General features: G+C 37.8%; 3 protein-coding genes across 3 annotated transcripts; all 3 read right to left on the reverse strand.

Moving 5' to 3' along the window:
* Positions 1-141: 141 nt before the first annotated feature.
* LOC121811494 lies at positions 142-2149 on the reverse strand. Its single transcript, XM_042212368.1, has 6 exons — positions 1762-2149; positions 1501-1656; positions 955-1029; positions 736-861; positions 546-635; positions 142-394 (listed from the first exon to the last, which is right to left on the reverse strand). Exons 1-6 carry the CDS (start codon positions 1856-1858, stop codon positions 318-320), a joined length of 621 nt encoding a protein of 206 aa, XP_042068302.1. The 5' UTR covers positions 1859-2149; the 3' UTR covers positions 142-317.
* A 1906-nt stretch (positions 2150-4055) lies between these two features.
* LOC121741976 (signal recognition particle 43 kDa protein, chloroplastic-like) lies at positions 4056-5421 on the reverse strand. Its single transcript, XM_042134973.1, has one exon. The coding sequence runs from the start codon at positions 5254-5256 to the stop codon at positions 4183-4185; it is 1074 nt and encodes a 357-aa protein (XP_041990907.1). The 5' UTR covers positions 5257-5421; the 3' UTR covers positions 4056-4182.
* Positions 5422-5459: 38 nt separating this feature from the next.
* On the reverse strand, positions 5460-9865 carry LOC121741975 (light-inducible protein CPRF2-like). The gene is made up of 6 exons (XM_042134972.1): positions 9417-9865; positions 9032-9110; positions 7729-7933; positions 6650-6725; positions 6445-6570; positions 5460-5985 (listed from the first exon to the last, which is right to left on the reverse strand). Exons 1-6 carry the CDS (start codon positions 9816-9818, stop codon positions 5659-5661), a joined length of 1215 nt encoding a protein of 404 aa, XP_041990906.1. The 5' UTR covers positions 9819-9865; the 3' UTR covers positions 5460-5658.
* Positions 9866-18063: the final 8198 nt, after the last annotated feature.

An 18063-nucleotide genomic window follows, 5' to 3' on the forward strand; every position in this document is an offset into this window, starting at 1 on the left:
AAGAAGTGAGAGAAAGACTAAGTCATAAGTGTTGGCCATTTTCTTCTTTCTATGAAATAGCCACATGTCCATTTTATATAGATGTATCAGAAGATGTTGTAGAAGATATTTTAGGTAATTCTTCCAGTATAATATATAATATTTTAGATACACAAAAAAGTATATTTATTTATTTATTTTGTACATCAATGAGCTAGCTGACTACATGTGGATTCGCATTATTTATACAAATAATCTAGAATATAGCGAAAAATACAATGAAATAAACATGATGAAATATGCATGGATATGCGAAATGAGAATAAATGTGACACCCTTTATTTCCAGAAAGCAACAGCAGCACTAGCAAGCAAGACTGCCATCCAGTTGAACTTCCCCATAGAGAATGCTATAGCTGCAAATATTCATATAACTAATTAGACTTCACTAATTCACTAATTACAATTAGAATTTAATTGTAAATGCATAGCAACAAGCCATTACAATATTAAGAAGAAAAAAAGAAAAAAATAGAAAATTTAACTAAATTTGTAAACTATACGTACCTTGGTTGCTGTCACCATTTGAAGATGGATTTGAAGTAGAACTTGAAGCTTTGAGCCCAAGCCTTTCACAGGAGTTCGACCCAATAGCACCTAATTAATAAGTAGTAATAACATATTTAATCATTAACCTTATTAAACTAACTAATGTATTGTAACCGCCAAATAATGAAAAAAGTAAAAATAAACTTACAATCATTGTAGCAGGGAAAAGCAGAGACGTTGAGGAGATTGGAGTAGCCAGCGTTGCATTGACACGTGTGAGTACGTGTTGAGTTCTTTGAGCACGTTCCTTCTCCACAGTAGACCCAATAGCAAGCTAAGAATGATCACCAATCATAAACAAATATTAATAAAAATGTAATAAATAATTTGATCTATTAATAATTGAGGAAAAGATTAAGGTAATTACGATCAAAGACGGATACGTTGTTGGGAACTGCTGGGAGCGGAGGGGCGGCAGGCATACATGAGTAGTTCACGTCACCTACATACATTTAATTAGATATGTCACATAATTTTAGATAAACAATACACCCAATTTATACAAGTTGTGTTATAGGGTAAGGTAAATACCAACTCAATTCCAAAATATGCAAGAATTATTTTGGAAGGCACGAGACTTGTAAATGGTTTATCTTCTTAAAAAGAGTTCTAGTGAATACGTTATTCTATTTTTCTATAAAAAGTTGTCTTCTAAAAGTATAATAATTCGCTTGTCATGTGGTTAATTGAGTTCCATTAAGTACTCAAGCAATAAAACCTCACATCTTAAATTGGAAATGAAGTCTTTCTTTCGAGTGAAAAGAATAAATTAATTAGGTCAAAACGACGGAGTATTAAGTTATATGTCCACATTTTTGACATAATATACTCATCATAGATTAAATTAAACAAAAATGGAAATTGAAAAAAAGTTAGTTGACATGAAAGAGAGGGAGATGGAGAGAATAAGTACAGTTGGGAATGATGCAGGGAAGGAATTCTAAGTCGTCTTCATCGTCAAGACGAGTACGCTTCCATCCTTGTTCGCAGTTGCACTTGAAGCTGAAGGGAGAGCCTGGAGCAGCCTCACAACTTCCCTTTCCACATTCCACTTCTTTACATAAATCATCTGCTCGATCATCCACCAAAATTTTACGTATATATTACTCTCAAAATAGTGTAATGAATTAATGAACGAATGAATAAAACAGTAAGAGGAGAATAGTATATGTACCAAAAAAGGGAGCTAAGCTAGGAGGAACATGGTTATCTCCTTTGGCTGCCAAAAGCAGTGAAATTGCAACAAAAACACCAAAATATGAGGGAGCCATATCTCAATTGTTATTGCAAACACTTGTACCGGTATTTGTTGGAAGTTATAGTGTGTACTATTATTTCCTATATACATATATACTCCTATCCTATATATATAGTGACATAGAAGAATGAATCGTGTTAACTTAGGTTGAAAAAAAGAAATAAATAAAAATAGAGCGACTCTTTCTCTGAAGAAGCTTCTGCTACCCCGACTTAAACTTGATCTGAATGTCAAAGTTTACTAACTACACCAATGCCTCTTTTCTGCGCGTTTTGTTTCAAAAAATAGTTGACATGGTCATTAAATTACCTAAACACAAGTTTATGGAATATGGTAGTAGTTTTAACTTTTCATCCTAGCTTTAATATATAATTTGCTTCATTGTTTGAGTAATTAATTAATATTGACTTTGGAAGCGTATATGGCGCAAAAAAGTCAGAAATGGGAAGCTGCTGCTGCCTTTATTTTCCACGTAGAAAGAAGCTTCTGATAATAAAGAAATGAAAGATTGAGAAGGCCGACTTTAAATTACGTGGCAAGGAAGACACGGCCAAGACAAGTAGGAATAATTTACTCCTACACTTTATTAGCCATTTACGCTTTATATTATATTCTTCTGCTTCTAGGTGATCATACTATTGCCTCTCTTTTTTTCCCTCTGTGTAGCATATTTTCCTCTACTTTCAGCAAATTCACAACCCAAATTTTTGAGCTTTTGATTATTTCTGACATCTCCACTACTCTAGTTTTTAACGATTAATGTTATAATTTGGGAGGTTTTGTGAAGTAGAGAGAAGAGTTTGTGTGTCATACTCATATCTATTCATTCCTTACATAAGAATTAGTAGAATGAAAACCAAAATTTAAAAGATCTCCTACTTTTATAATAGAAATGCATACTAGTATATGTTTGCACTACTGTGCTTATATTGAATATATAACTCATTTTCGTCCATGATTAACTTTTTTATTTTAATTTGTCCATTAAAATTAGTCTCATTTTCGTTTACAAGAATTTTTTTTTTATTTATCTCTCTTACTTTAACACAAAAATATATAGCATCTACAAATAAGACTTTTTTATATGGACGAAGAGAGCACGTATATTATACACAAATCAACGCTCCAAATAGTTTTGTAGGAAAATAAATACTAAAAAGTAAGATAAAAGGTTTCCACAGCAAATGCAGAAATAGGACAATCGTGAGCTATCGAAAAGAAATTAAATGGCTTGTTTATTTAATGAGACCTAACTATGAATGAAAATCATGTAAACGTACAAGATACATCAATTTGCAATCTGATCATTTACGTCAACATACATATCTTCTCTGTTTAATTTTTTAAAAATGATATTTTACTCAATTTTTCGTATAACGACGAAGAATTTTGTCATCCCACTAAAATTGCAGAAAGAGGGGAACCAACTAGGATTAATTTTTTTAGAATTGATTGTTAATTGGTGAAATGATGTTTCGTGTTTACATGTTTTTGACAAAAAAGACAGTGAGAAAAGGAAACGCATGGAAGCCAAGCAGGAAACGCTACCACGCATTAATCTCCCACCACGAATATATATTTTCAATATAAAATAAGCTAGCTAATGTGGATCAATCGACAATTTTGACAATTTTCAACACAAGTATAAATATTCAAACTCAAACACCATAAAACAGAGTAGTTGTGCGCACGAAGCACCATGTAGCATTCTTAGTTCAAAACTTAGCTCTTGCACCAGTAGTTACCTTGACTCCACATGTCAAAGACAACACACGCATTAAAGTCTGTCTTCCTCCTACACAACAAGTGTATCCCTAGTCTGAAGTGTAGCCCTAAACATATAACTTGATTTGGGTAGAAGTTAGAATAACATCTTTTGTTCCCAATATTTGAAGTCTGAACCCATGAACTTTTCGGGTTTCTTAGCCTGAGGCATGACCCTTACTAATGCTCTACAATTGGCGTAACATCTTCAAAGATAAAATGGTTATACTCATACAAATACCTCAAACTTGTAGCTGTAGCACGTAGACACCGATGACTTGATATTGAACCAAGAACCGACCAATATAATGGTGTCCTAATATGCAAGCTAAGATGAGCATAAATTCAACTAGCGCACACTACACCTAATGTAGCAAATGGAAATTCCCACGACTTCCAAAAAAAAAAGAGGGGAAAATTAGTAGTAGATGAATGGCAAGGTCGGATGATGAAAGAGTGCCATCTTATAAAGTTTGAAAAGGAATTAATTCGGTTTCACCATTTCTCAACCTTGAACAAAAACCAATACAATTGGCAAATAGCACTCATCCAAATACAATTGTAGAAATGGATCTATAGTTGTTCAAACGCCTTGATCAACTCAGGATCAACATTCTCTTGAGGCTCCCAAGTAGGCTCCTCAATATCCGCCCACTTCACCAAATACTCCACCTTCCCTTCCTCCCTCTCCTGCCGCTCCACCACCCCCTCCGCCACCGCATACTCAAGCCCCGCCTCAAAATCCGCCACCAAATCCTCCGCCACATACCCCGCCTTCACCCACTCATTCTCCCCTCCATCCTTCCACCTCACCAGATACTCCTCATTCTCCCCTTTCCCCCTCCTCTCCATCACCTCCTCCACCTCCGCGAACTCGTATGCAGCCCCCTCCAGCACCCCCACCACGCTCTCCAGCCCCATCCTCCGAGCGAACTGCAGCTGCGGCGTCGACTTCAAGATCTCCCGAGCCAGCTGCAGCGGCGTCCGCCCCCGATCATCCACCACCTCCACGTCCGCCCCGCACTCCACCAGCAGCTTCGCCACGCCCGGCTTCACGTAGCCAGCGGCCATGTGGAGCGCGGTGAGGCCGCCGCTGACGTCGCGGTAGTCGACGTCCGCGCCGGCCTCAGCGAGAAGGCGCACGCACGCCTCGGAGCCGAGGCCGGCCACGAAGAGGAGGGCTGTGCGGCCGTCGGAGTCCACGGCGTCCACGTCCCTCCCGTCGCAGGAGGCTATCAGCTGGCCGAGGGCCGCCTCGTCGGCCTTCTTGGCGGCGTTCCACCACGGCGTCTCGTACTCCGCCACCACGTCGCGGGCGATGAAGTCGGAGGGGACCCACGTGGGGGCGTGCTCGTCTTTCCACTCGATCAGGTACTCCATCCCGCGGCCGCCCGGGAGGGCTCGGCTGCCGATGATGCGGCTGACCTCGCCGTAGGTCTCGTCTTCATCGTAGTCGGTGAATTCTTGATTGGGTGGCGGAGGGCGGCGGCTCTCGAGGGTGGCGGAGAGTGAGAAGGTGGTGGAGGTTCTGAGTGGGTGGGGAAGATGGGGTTGGAGGGGGAAGGATAGTGGGAGAGCGGCGGCATTGGTGGTGGAGAGCGGTGGAGGGGTGAGTTTGAGGCGGGAGAGAGAGGGGAGAGCTGTCATTGGAGGTTTGAGTGTGTGATGGAGATAGTAGGAAATTGAAAAGGGAGGTTAGGTCGCTGGGGATAAGAAACCATATCTGGTTGAGATGCGCTACATATGTTTGTCACTTTAAGACCATCCCGATATAGTAGTATTTAATTAATTACCTTAGTTTATTTAATTATTTTTTTATGTTAATAATTAAATTTAAAATAGTACTGTTATTTCTTACTTCTAAATTTCATGATAGATTTCCCTTGCAAGAATTCATTCCTACGAAATAGTACTAGAATATAAATAGTCACATGAAATAGACATTAAATTTTCCAAACTTTTTCTTCCATAAAAAGAAACTACAGAGTCTTACAGAGCTGAGGACCAGCTTTGCTGAGGGCATCACTGCCACGATCTTTCGATGAAGCCTTACTGGTCTCCAGTACCGGAGGAACTCGCTACTTCGCGGGTGTGCTTCTGCATATGTTCCGAGTCAGCTAGTCTCTGCATAGGGATACTTCTTCCCATCTTGTTAACCCCAATGTCTGCAGTAGTGTTCGGTGGTATAATGTTATTTAAGTGATTATTAGATGGGTGTTGATAGTAGCGCTGATCTTGTATTGATGCAGCAGCATCTGCTGATGTTTCAGGAATGCGAACAAAGGATTGCATGCCTGGCGTGGTTATTTCAGACATAGCATGGAATAGTGAGTTCAAGCCAGTTACTCTTTTCACACTTTCATCTGCCATTTTCACCTGTGCGAGAAGAACATACTTATTTTCAGTAAAAGCACATATATGAAGGCTCGAAAAGAGATGCAGCAGATCCTTCACCAAAAAAAAGATGAGAGATGGATGAATGAAGAATCACAATCATTTTCCAGCTATGTTCACGACTAGCAGGCTATACAGTCAGCAGCTCAAAAAATCCAAAAATCCAATTCTTACAAAATAGAGTGGACTCATCCTACCAAAAAGCACATACAAGGGATTATGTAGTCATTTTCTCTAATATAGATCCAAAATGTAGGACTTAATTAACAAAGTTTATAGTGTGCAACATAGTATTTGAAGTGTCATGTACTTTGTAAATCGAAAAAAGTCCATGGAAAGTAGATGGAGTGTCGTGGCATCTTAATGACAATAAACTTGGTCAGTTAAAGTCTTCCATTTCAAACCATACAGCATTTTAAGCTATTAAATGACTTCACTTACCTTTGCTCTCACAGTTTCAACATTAGCCTTCAGAACTCTAGCGTCAACTACTGATTCATTGTACTTATGGTTTATGTCTGAAAAGCGCTTGAGCCATGTGGCATTTTCAACTTTTAACTGAGAGACCTAGGGAGAAGAAAGATCAAGGTATAATTAGACCTAGTGGAATAACTTTCTTAACGAAAAAGATGAATAAAACTTGTACCCGTGTCTCACTCTCAGACATATGGGCCTGCTTCCTCCTTCTTGATCGGCGAGCTGATTCTCTATTCGAAATCATTCTGAAAATACTCAACAATTTTATTAGATACCACCATTAATTTGAAGCTATAAGTTAAGATAACCATAACATATTTGGAACTATAACATGCATTATATGATCACGCTGGATATTTTTTACACCAGTATGATATACAGTATCTTTTGAGCAATTGAAAAGGTTACTTAATCATTATTGAGACATTTCAAGATATAAACTGACTAAATGTTCAGAAACTTCACATAAAAAATCAAAAACAGGTCATGACAATTCTGTTATTACAGCATACTTGAGGAGCATCCCCATAATATCATATGTTATCTTCAAATACAGGTGTATAGATAGTGTGGGTTCGCCATTATTGGCTGCTGCCTTCTGGGACAGTGTATTTTAAAATCACAGTTCATTGGTTACAAATTATAGATGAAACCACCAGTGCCTATTCTCAATCATCTCAAAGCTTTAAAAAACGAAAGAACATTCATCCGTGCCTATAAATGTCTCAAGTTTCTTCTAAGTGTTTGACATAAATTGGATGCTACAACCTATTGGCTGTAGGGCCAGGGCTTTAGTATCTTAGACAGTTCAATATTTCCAAGGTATAGCTGAAACCAAAAGTGATATTCTCAATCATCCTAAAGCTTAAAGAGAAAAAGAAAGCACATTCTTATTCTAACACGATCTGTATATTATATTGTCAGAGAACTCAGTGGTTTAGGCAGGTCCTACAACGTTAATCCACTAACATTACATTTTAAATTTTCCCATTGCCAATATCATCCACTAATATTATGACAAGTACATACCCTGGCATCCCCCTTTCCATATTAGATCTTTCTTCTTTTAAAATAAAATCTCTTTACTTAAGATGTTCAACAACAATCTGCATCCATTCTGTGATACAAATTTTCCATAATTGACGACTTTGTAAGGAAACGAAGGATTGGGAAACTCGCCTACTTCAAGCTTAACTGCACTACTCTTTTGGGCATAGAAATACATACACAGAGGATACAAAAGCATACCTTCTCATGCGTTTTGCATCAGCAGGGTCCATATTTTGAGTAGCCTCAGTTTCTCCATCATCATCATCAGACTGATCCCCAGAAGAGCCACTTGATGTAGACCTCACTTGAGCAACTGAATTCGATGGAATTGAAAGAACAGGTTGTACACCAACCGTTTCACTAAAATCCTTGACTTGTGTCTTTGATGAATCCCTTCCATTTGCTAAAGAGATAGTAAAATCAGCAAAGATTATGTTACTCATAGGTTCAATATTTCAAAATTGTAAATCATCTATATTTCAATAACTATTTCAGTAACTCCTCATCAGCCTACTCACAAACAAGCATTTCATATTGCTTATATTTGTAGCAGTAGACTTGCAGCCTTTTTTTCAGATTTTTAGGTTAGATAATTTTATATATGAAGATATCCTTTCGCTATTTTGAGAAAAAATGGAGAACAAAAAAGGAGTAAATCACGCTGCATGAACTAGGGTGGTCGCTAGAGCAGACACGGATATGAACCCTTCTACTAACCCTCAGGCATGTGATCAATCAAGAAGCCACCAACTCTTAAAGCTTCCAAGATCAAGCTACAGATCTCCATCTCTTGAGATTATTTTCATTATTGTGTAGATTGTCTCAAGATTAATTTCAATGTTTGAAGATTTGTTTCCTTCTTTATCTTTAAGTGCTTTACTTTCCTAGTTTAGAGTTAGTAGGACTCCTATAACTAGCTCTTCTTGGAAGAGCTAGATATCTCGGAAAATAAAGAATTCAGGAGTATGACGGTATCAACTATAGGCCTCTTTTGAGGATTATTAGGACTCTTTGGAGGATTAGGACTGTCTTAGGCCTGTTTGGAGGATTAGGATTGTCTTAGACCTCTTTGGAGGATTGTTATTCTTTGAGTGTCTATTTAAGTTCTCGTCTTCTGTTTTCGCTTTGTACTTGTTCTTTTGTGTTCATCTACGTTTACTCCATAACAAACAATGCCTTTCACATTTGTATAACGAATACATAGAGGGATACAATGGCTACATTCAAAAAAATCACAAAGGACTCACGCATATCTGTTAATGGTGTGGCCCATAAAAAGAAGTCCACAATTTATGCAAATACCATATCTACAACTACACAACTGATTCATATCATCTCCTTAAAACACGTGAAGTATGAAGCAAAGCATAACATCTAAGATACCATGTATTATTCTTGACTTACAACTGCTAAAGGGGATCAATAAGAAATAGAGAATTTATGTTCATGGGAAAAAACTCTATCAAAATTCACTAAGAAGTACAGTATAAATTTTAATAACCTTTACAAGATGACGAATTTGAAACCTGAGATCCAATGTCTGCCGCTGCATTAGATTCCGGAGCCTTGCCTTTAGGTGCCTAATGATAAATAAGCATGGTATATAAGCAACTCATAATGCCTAAATCTCATTGTTGCATATGAATTATGATACACGCTCCAGAAACAGATTAAATAACCTAAAATCTAACAAAAATCTAAGAGGGGAGAAGTATGAAAAATACGGCAAAGGCACAATAGCTGAAGCACGGGGTACAAAACTACAAACTATCAACTAACAAACAGTAAGAGATCAGCTGGAAACTAATTATGCATAGAATACCTAATTAATTCACTGTTTCCCTAAAAAGTCGACTAAAACGATAAGGATCAATTGTAAAAATTACCCAAGTCAAAGCGAAGGCGGCACAAGCCAATTCGAGGCGGCTTTTGAGGAATTCCTGGTACTCATCTTGATCGGTCGGAATATTCAGCGGGGGAGGTGCCGGCGGTTGGTGATGGTTGGCCTTGATCTTAACGATGTCATCGGCTGGCAAGGTGGTGATTACATGATCGGGCGAGGTGGCTTCCTGCAGATACCGCTGGAATGCCCATTCCGATGAGCTGCGATTCATCCCTGCGGCCGCGGAGGATGACAGCGGCTCAACGTCAGCATCGTCTTGCAGGAAAACGGGAGGCGCGTGCGGTGACCAGAATCCGTCAGATATGTCATCCACTGAGAAAACACTATCCATCTCCCTCATCTCAACGAATGAATGATCAAGGAAGAAAATAGAGTTGTGTTTCATATGGTATTTTGGCCATATTTTACAGAGCTAAAATTTTGTATATTTGGTAACAGAATTTTGTATATTTAGTAACAAGAATCTTACACGTAACCATATTAATATTAGGATTTTTTATTTCTATACTTGTCTTTTTTTATCTACTTTAAAAGTTGGTGTTAATAATTTTATTATTTATTAAATACAATCGACTATTATAATTTTTATTTTGTACTTTGGCTTATTATTTTATAAAAATGCAGGGTGTACTTTGATCAATCGCAATATGTCAAAAAATTATCACTTTGTTCTTAAACTTTGGATTATATTATCTTTGCTTTTAGTAAAGGACGTGCCAAGTCATGCATTCGCAAGACCAAACTCAAAATATACATTAAAGAATCGTTATTGAATTAAATGTTTCTTTGACGGTATTAGAGCACCCACAACGCATATCGCGGGTATCTCTTATCTCGTCCCTCCGAGACGAGACGGACGCGCGTTGCAGGTCTCGTCTCGTCACCATCCCGCCGAGACGCCCGTCCCACCGATACGGATGTCGAGCCGTCTCGCCACGCGTGACGCCCACTCGCTGGCCAGCGAGTGGGCTTCGACCGTTTTTTCTTTATTTTTTTATTTTTTTTATTTTTTTACTCTATAAATACTTTTATTTCATCCTCATTACACACACAAACACACATCTATTCTTCCCAAATTATCTTCATTTCTTCTCCAATTTTCATAACAAAATATCCGGCGACGGAAACTCTGGCGGTGGCGGTTCCGGCGGGTTTGACATCAACGCGTTTGGCGACGGGGGGCATGTACAATGTATTGGGTGATTCAGGTTCCGGTTCGTCGACGCCAGGCACCCAAGGCTCGTCGACGCCGGCGGGGTACCAACCACCCCATTTTGATGTGGATGCATACGCTCGTCCCTCCGCCCCGAGGTATTCGCAGGGATTATCCCAAATTAGGGAGTATTATCCGGATGAACCCACTCCGGAAGGAGGACGAGGCGGTGGAAGCTCCAGGGCATTCGACGCCGTGGAGGAAGAGGCGGAGGCGGCCGAGGAGGAGGAGGATGTAGGCCAGCATCCGTACAGCCGCAACGACACGATGGTTGTGTACAACGCCTGGATCAGCGTCTCGTACGATCCCATCATCGGGAATCAACAAACCTGGTCGTGCTTCTGGGAAAGGTCACCGAGGCCTACAACGAGATTAAGCCGAAGGGGTCCCGCCGCCGCACATTGAAGATGTTCCGCGCTCACTTTGACTGAGTCGACAGAGAGGTCAAAAAATTCTACGGCATCTACAAGACAGAAGAGGCTCATTACCAAAGCGGAGCCACGGGAGCCGACATTCTGAGATCGGCTTTGCGAGTCTATTTCGACGACACCGGCAAAGAATTCAAACATGTCGATATTTGGGAGGCCATCAAAAACGAGGCAAGGTGGGCCGGCGATGTCCAGACCAGCACGGGCTCGACCTCGAAGCGCACGAAGCACACAGCGAGTGGTCAATACTCGTCTAGTGGGGGCGGTTCAGGCAGCGCCGCACAAGAGGTTGCCTCGCAGGAGATTGAGGGCACGACAGACGATGCAGGGGGTCCTCCCGTGGAGGGAGGAGGGGCCGAGGCGAATCAAGCCAGGCGAGCTCCCAAGGGCCGCCCTCCTCCTTAATGTTCATGTACTTCACCGCCACGATGGCGGACACTTCCCGCATGACGCCTGCCTAATTTCAAGCCCATCATGCCGGCATTGTGTATCTGGCGGGACAACTTGGTATTCCGCCTCCACCGCCTCCGAGGGATGATTCGCCGGCTGAGTAGTTTTTATAATTTCTATAAAATTATATTTTAAATTATGTCTTTTTTATTTATTTTGCCACGAATTTAATTATGTATTTTTTAGGATTTTAAGTTGTAATTTTTATTTTATTTAATGAAGTGTGTTTTTATTAATTGAATTTGTTGGAAATAAAAATAAAAAATGAAATTGAATTAATAGTTAATGAATGAGATGGTTAAGAGACGGATAAGAGATAGAGGGTTGCAGGTTCTGTCTCTTAGTTAAGAGATGGAGTGAAAAGTACAGTGGGGCCCATGAGTTAAGAGACGAGACGGTTAAGAGACAGATAAGAGACAGCGTTGCGGATGGCCTTAACGTGTCCGTCCCGTCTTGTCCCTACTATTAATGTCCTTAGAAGTGTAGGGCCAATACTAGATGCCACATGGGGCAGATCGGCTGAGTTGAGACAGTGATTGACATAACGCACTTGAAATGTTCTATTTTGAATTCAGGAAAACAAATTTATTTTTTATAGAAAAAATATTTGTATATTATCTAAATTTAAGATATTGTGTACTATAATATCTAGATAATTTTAGTATTATCATTTAGATATATATAGGGGAAAATTCCATTTAAATGTAGATAGGGGAAAATTCTATAAATGGACAGTTCCGGAAAACTGCTTCCATGAATGGATGTTTTTTTTATTGTTTCTATCAAACAGAACTCAGAATGTTCAGTATCTGCACTCCTATTTTTCGCAAACCCCTTCCAAAAATGCCACCTTTTCGTCCAATTCTTGCATAAATCGCCCAAATTCGTCTTATTGTTTCTCCATAAAGGCAAGTTACGTGCTCTCTTCATAATTTAGCATTATATTCATAGTTTATGGTGAAAATTGTGATTTTAGGGTTTGTAGCTAAAAATTAAAATTCTATGTTGTTGGTATAAATTGTATGTTCGATGTGTGTTATTAACTACTAGGATTTGGTATGTAGTGTTCTTTTGAATTGTTAATTAAGATTTGGTATATATTTATTTTTAATTATTCAAATATTGAGATAAAGTTATGGATACAGAATATGTTTGTGTCCTTTTATATTGGGATGAAAAACTAGTACAAATTAGAGGAATTGGTTTGTCATATGAGCCACCCGTGACAAATGCATACCTTGTGTTAGATAAGTTTGTTCCATACAATGAGTTGGTTAACAGAATATGTGATTGTGTTGGAATCAATGTTAATGAGTATATGATTACTTTGACATGGAAGCGTGCAATTCAAGTGGGTAATGGATATAACTTTATGGGCATTCGACTTTGCGATGCATATAGGAGGGATATGTTGCAACAACTATCCAATCAGGTCAAATTGAGTTATTTGTTGACTATCAAGCTAAGTTAGCACAACAACGCACTCCACAAATGGTTGTTGTCTATCAATCTAGAAGGGCACAACGACAAGTTCAAGATAGAGTACAATATGATGATGGACCATCTGGACATAATGAAGTTAGTCACGAACCAGCTAATTTTGGGGATGTTGGGCCTAGTTTTGGGGATGGTGGGCCTGAGTTTGAGGATGGTGGACTATCTCCACAGAATGAAGTTAGTGACGATTCTGAATCTAATGACTCCGTGTCAGAAAAATCAACAACTCCACCTGAATTGAGTGGTGAATCAGAAGCAACCCAAGATGCATCTGACGGTGAAACATTGAATGTGCATCGTAGGTATGTCCCGGTAGTCCTTGAAGAGCAAAGTGAGCAGGAGTATGAGCATCCAGGGTTAGCTTATTTTCGTACTCTACCGACGACCAAAGGTAATTGCTATAAACGTAACCATGATGATTCTGAATCTAGCAGTTGGTTTTGGGATGAGAAGAATCCTACACGGATTGGGTTAGGAACCAAATTTGATACCAAACTACAGTTGAAGACTGCTGTTACTTTGTGGCATTTAGAGTCATCCACAAAAGAATACAAAGTGGTAGAAAGTAAACCAACAGAGTGGCGGCGCCGGCGGCAGCAAGTCGATGGGAACGGCGATGCCGGTGAGGAGGCAGCGGAGTCCGAACAGCAGTGGAGGTTCAGAATGACGATTCTGAGTTCTGTTCTGCGATTTTAAAATTCCAACTGAGATACGCATTCTAAGAATGCGTAACACCCATTGATAGAAACAAAAAAAACACCCATCCATGGAAGCAGTTTTCAAGAACTGTCCATTTATAGAATTTTCCCTGCAGAAATTATTAATAAAATATGTAGATTATTATAGAAAAAAATCTAGATATATAGAATAATAGGGTAGATAATTTTATATAATCTAGAATATATAAAATTATTATGGCTAGAAGAAGTAACTTGAGAAACCAAGAAAATACGAGAATGTCATATCTGCATCTGTTTGCGAATTGCAGAGTCAATGTTTTATGGGATGCAATAATTAATGAAGTAATAAATTTTGCGGACAAAATTTTTAAACAGGGAAAGAATTATAACATCCATAACCCTAAGTAAGTATTATTTAATATTTTTATTTATTTTTATCATTAATTGAACTATAGATATATTAAGTGAGTATATTATATGGAGTAATATTTATAACATCGTGACCCATCAATATATTTATATATATTTTGAATTCTTGAAAATTTAATCCACTCTTAAAGACCGAACCACCGAACCATACCAAATTAGGGTTTTTTGATCTAGTTTTTTTATGGATGAGAGGCACAAATTTATAATTTATTTTCACCTTCATCACGAGCCTATTTTAATTCATCCGAAGGTAAATAAGTCATACAAACATGTTACAAAGATTTAAATTCATTCCAGTAGGTTTTTACTTCATTCCAGTAGGTTTTACTTCATTCCAGTAGGATTATTACTTCATTCTAGTACGTAAATGCGGTTTCGTCGTCGCGTGTCGTTCTTTCTCTCTACAATATCTATCACCACCGCCACAACGCTGATATGATGTAATAAACACATGGAATGATGCAATAAATTATTGGAATGAAGTATGTGAAGTTCTACTGGAATGAAGTAAAAACCTAATCCAATGAAGTAATAACGTTTCTGAATGAAGTAATAAACGCACTTGAATAAATTGCATTTTTTAATGTAAATCAAGTAAAAACTCAGGTCAATGAATTCAAATGAAACATATGTTGAATCATTTCAAAACCTACTGGAAGAAAGTAAAAACATGTTGTAGTTTCAAGGTATTACGTACGGAATGAAGTAATAAATCTATACAATGAAGTAAAATGAGCTTGTAATGAAGACCGAAAAATTTACACAGCAGCACATCTCACCAAAAAAACTAGATCTAATGGCCCAGATTTGGTCTCTAGTTCGGTCTTTAAAATTAGTTCGACATTGATCACAACCCTATATCTATATATATTACAGGTATAATATATGGTCGTAAATGTTAAATATTGAAATTAAACATGTGACTGTGACCGTGTAAAATAACATGAGAATGCATGTGTGTGGGAGGAAAAAAACATACGTGATTCTTATATGATATAGTAACATAATTATAGTACATATATATATTATTAATAAGGATGTGGCTTATATTATCAATTAAATAAGGAACATATAGTTTTGAAGATAGTGTATATAACTATAAGTGTCAAATTTTAAGGTTTGCATGCATAAGTATATATACAGGAGTGCCATTTGTAATTAAATTAAATAAAGTAAATGAAAGGTTATGTAATATATGTGGCCATTTATTAAACTTCCATGCACAAAAGCAATAAATTGTAGTGTTTTCTTTATATTAAATTATTTACAAGGGTTAAATTGTAGTGTTTTCTTTATATTAAATTATTTACAAGGGTCGTGGAGCAATAGTTATTTAGTTTCCCCACGTCGGCCAAACCGACTTAAGCACACACATATATTTCATTAACAATTCTTTATTAGGCAAGAGGGGAGGAATAGTTAAAAAAAGGGAGGGGAGAAGAGAAATAGAGGATTAGAAAAAGGGAAACTAGTGGAGGAAAAAGAAATGAGGAAGGGAAATATTATTCCGGTAGGAGGAAATTTTGAAGGAACAAGGTTCGTAGATGGAAAGATGGATTCAAAAGTTCAGACAATTACTATCGTAGTCAGTAGTTAGGTGCGTATAAATTACAATTTTAATTTTACACGTGCTATATAATTGATTGCTATATGTTGAATTGGAGTGAATAATTTATTTGTGTGGTGTAAACTTACATGATTATGTGTTATTTGATATTGATGGTATGATACGATATGGATATATGATTGATGCAATGGATATATTTGACATATGATATTGGAATACTTGAATCATTGGATTAAAGAGGATCTGTGACAGTCTTGCTCTGGGTCTGATATTAATGGCAATGGACCTACGAGTCATATATACAATGGCAATGGACCTTCAGGTCATATATATGTATACAATGGCAATGGAACCTATGGGTCATATATACAATGGCAATGGATCTTCGGGTCATATATATATGTACAAAGGCAATGGGACCTTCGGGTCATATACAATGTAATCCCGGGCAAATACCAGACTTGATTTGTCACAGAAAAATAAATTGAACAAAGTGACATATGCATATGTATATGGAATTGTGTATGATATTTACCCATTGTTAATATATGTATTGCTCAAAGAATATATCTGATATTTGTAATGTGAAATAAAAGATATGACTTATATGTACCGAGTTGTATCTTCTTTGTTTCAAAATTTGGAATGAATTTATTATAAGTATATACGTCAAAGGGGTTAGAGTGTGACAGGTTTATTCGGACTTGAGGCTCAGAAAAATATCATCACAGTCTCGAGTACCTACCCCGACCTTTTGAATCTGAAACCCCTCCAAAGAACAACCAATCCATAACCCTTTCAGCCAAACAATTTGTTGAATTCAAGAGAATGAGTATGTCTCAGAAAACCCCAAACCACCAGCCTTCATCTTTGGAATAATTAGGCGAGGTGCGCCTGTTAGGGTTTGGAGCCCCTTGCACAGCGGAAGACCTGCATAAACAAATCGCGTACCAAAGCATGTATTCAAGCAATTAACATGAAATTAATCCACGTAATCAGAGCAAAAAATTGGCTCTGATACCAATTGTTGGGGGGTTTGGTGCCCCTTGCACAGCGGAAGACATGCATAAATAAATAAATCATATGTACGGATCTATTTGACCGATTATGGGATTAATTGATTCACATTTTATACACAAAATAGCATGCTAGAATTCACCTAAATCATGCTTAAGGAATTAAAACCCTAATTCACGATTTCCTACGGTTTAGAATTACCGAACAAATTCTCCAAAGAATCGACGATTGCTTGCGCTTGCTCCACATGAAGATCTTCGTACTCAACCAGGAATCTTATAATCCTTATCCCGAACTCAGAATCTGACCTTTGGGTGGGCAAAGCTTGTCAAAATCAAAAGGACTTAATTAGAGAAGAACGACAAAAATTCAGTTCTGGAAAGAACTAAAAAAACACGTTCAATCTGGAGATAGGAACGATTAAAATGAATTAATTAATTTTGTCTTCTGTCTAATCTCATTTATATAGAGTTATGATGGGCCAGATTAGAGATCCATGGAGGTTGGACTTGGGTCAAACCTATTGGATTTTTACTAATTAAATTGAGCCACAATTTAATATAAGTACGACAGAATATTATTATCAGCCACTACAGTAAAATAATATTGACTGTCCGTTCAATCCCAAATTACGAGTAATTCATGCTTTACCTCTTTAATTTATTATTTCTCATGTTTAAGATATAAATATCCATTAATTAATTTAAGTCTGCTATTTGACTTTAATTAATTAATATCTTTTTCCAAGAGTTTTCTAGTTCAAAATCTTTATTTATTATTCTGGAATAAATTCCAACCGGCCGGGTTTCTGAATAATAAAATCTTTTTCGAACACCTCTTGAGGATATTATCAAACTGGACTCACCCAGCACACGATTCATTGCAATAACAATACTAGAACCTCTAGACATTGATCACCACTATCCAAGATATTAGCATTCTTGGATTGCGAAAAATCCTCACCGTTTGATAAATCAAAGTAGTGCATAATCAATATCGTATGCTCAATGTTATATCAACAATGATTAAGAAATAACAATCACCGAGACCTCGTCTTTCAGTAAATAGCAAGAAAGACTTATCTCAACTGTTAGATCCTTCAGTGCTATACCACACCAGTGTCGTTTATTTCCTAAGGGCATCCACAATGGCTTTTGCCGAGCCATAGCCCAGCCATAGCCTAGCCACAAACTCCTTCTGCCACATCATTAGCACTAAAAATCCTCCTGCCAAATCATCAGGACCCAGCAATAGCCTAGCCACATCACTCCTAATTATATAAAATAAATAATAATTGACAATCACACAAAATACGAAATTAAATTTACGACACAGATACGAGAAAACTC

Source organism: Salvia splendens, chromosome 7 (genome assembly GCF_004379255.2).
Source record: "Salvia splendens isolate huo1 chromosome 7, SspV2, whole genome shotgun sequence".
Taxonomy (NCBI): Eukaryota; Viridiplantae; Streptophyta; class Magnoliopsida; order Lamiales; family Lamiaceae; genus Salvia; species Salvia splendens.

What these genes read in the sequence shown, in the direction of transcription:
- LOC121741976 (XM_042134973.1), bottom strand. Translation starts at nt 5,256, where the DNA reads ATGACAGCTCTCCCCTCTCTCTCCCGCCTCAAACTCACCCCTCCACCG.
- LOC121811494 (XM_042212368.1), bottom strand. Translation starts at nt 1,858, where the DNA reads ATGGCTCCCTCATATTTTGGTGTTTTTGTTGCAATTTCACTGCTTTTG. An exon ending in TCCCTGCATCATTCCCAACT is followed by an intron (nt 1,030 to 1,500) that starts GTACTTATTCTC and finishes AAATGTATGTAG; the next exon opens with GTGACGTGAACTACTCATGT. An exon ending in TTTTCCCTGCTACAATGATT is followed by an intron (nt 636 to 735) that starts GTAAGTTTATTT and finishes CTTATTAATTAG; the next exon opens with GTGCTATTGGGTCGAACTCC.
- LOC121741975 (XM_042134972.1), bottom strand. Translation starts at nt 9,818, where the DNA reads ATGAAACACAACTCTATTTTCTTCCTTGATCATTCATTCGTTGAGATG. An exon ending in GATGCAAAACGCATGAGAAG is followed by an intron (nt 6,726 to 7,728) that starts GTATGCTTTTGT and finishes GAGTATTTTCAG; the next exon opens with AATGATTTCGAATAGAGAAT. An exon ending in TGTCTGAGAGTGAGACACGG is followed by an intron (nt 6,571 to 6,649) that starts GTACAAGTTTTA and finishes TCTTCTCCCTAG; the next exon opens with GTCTCTCAGTTAAAAGTTGA.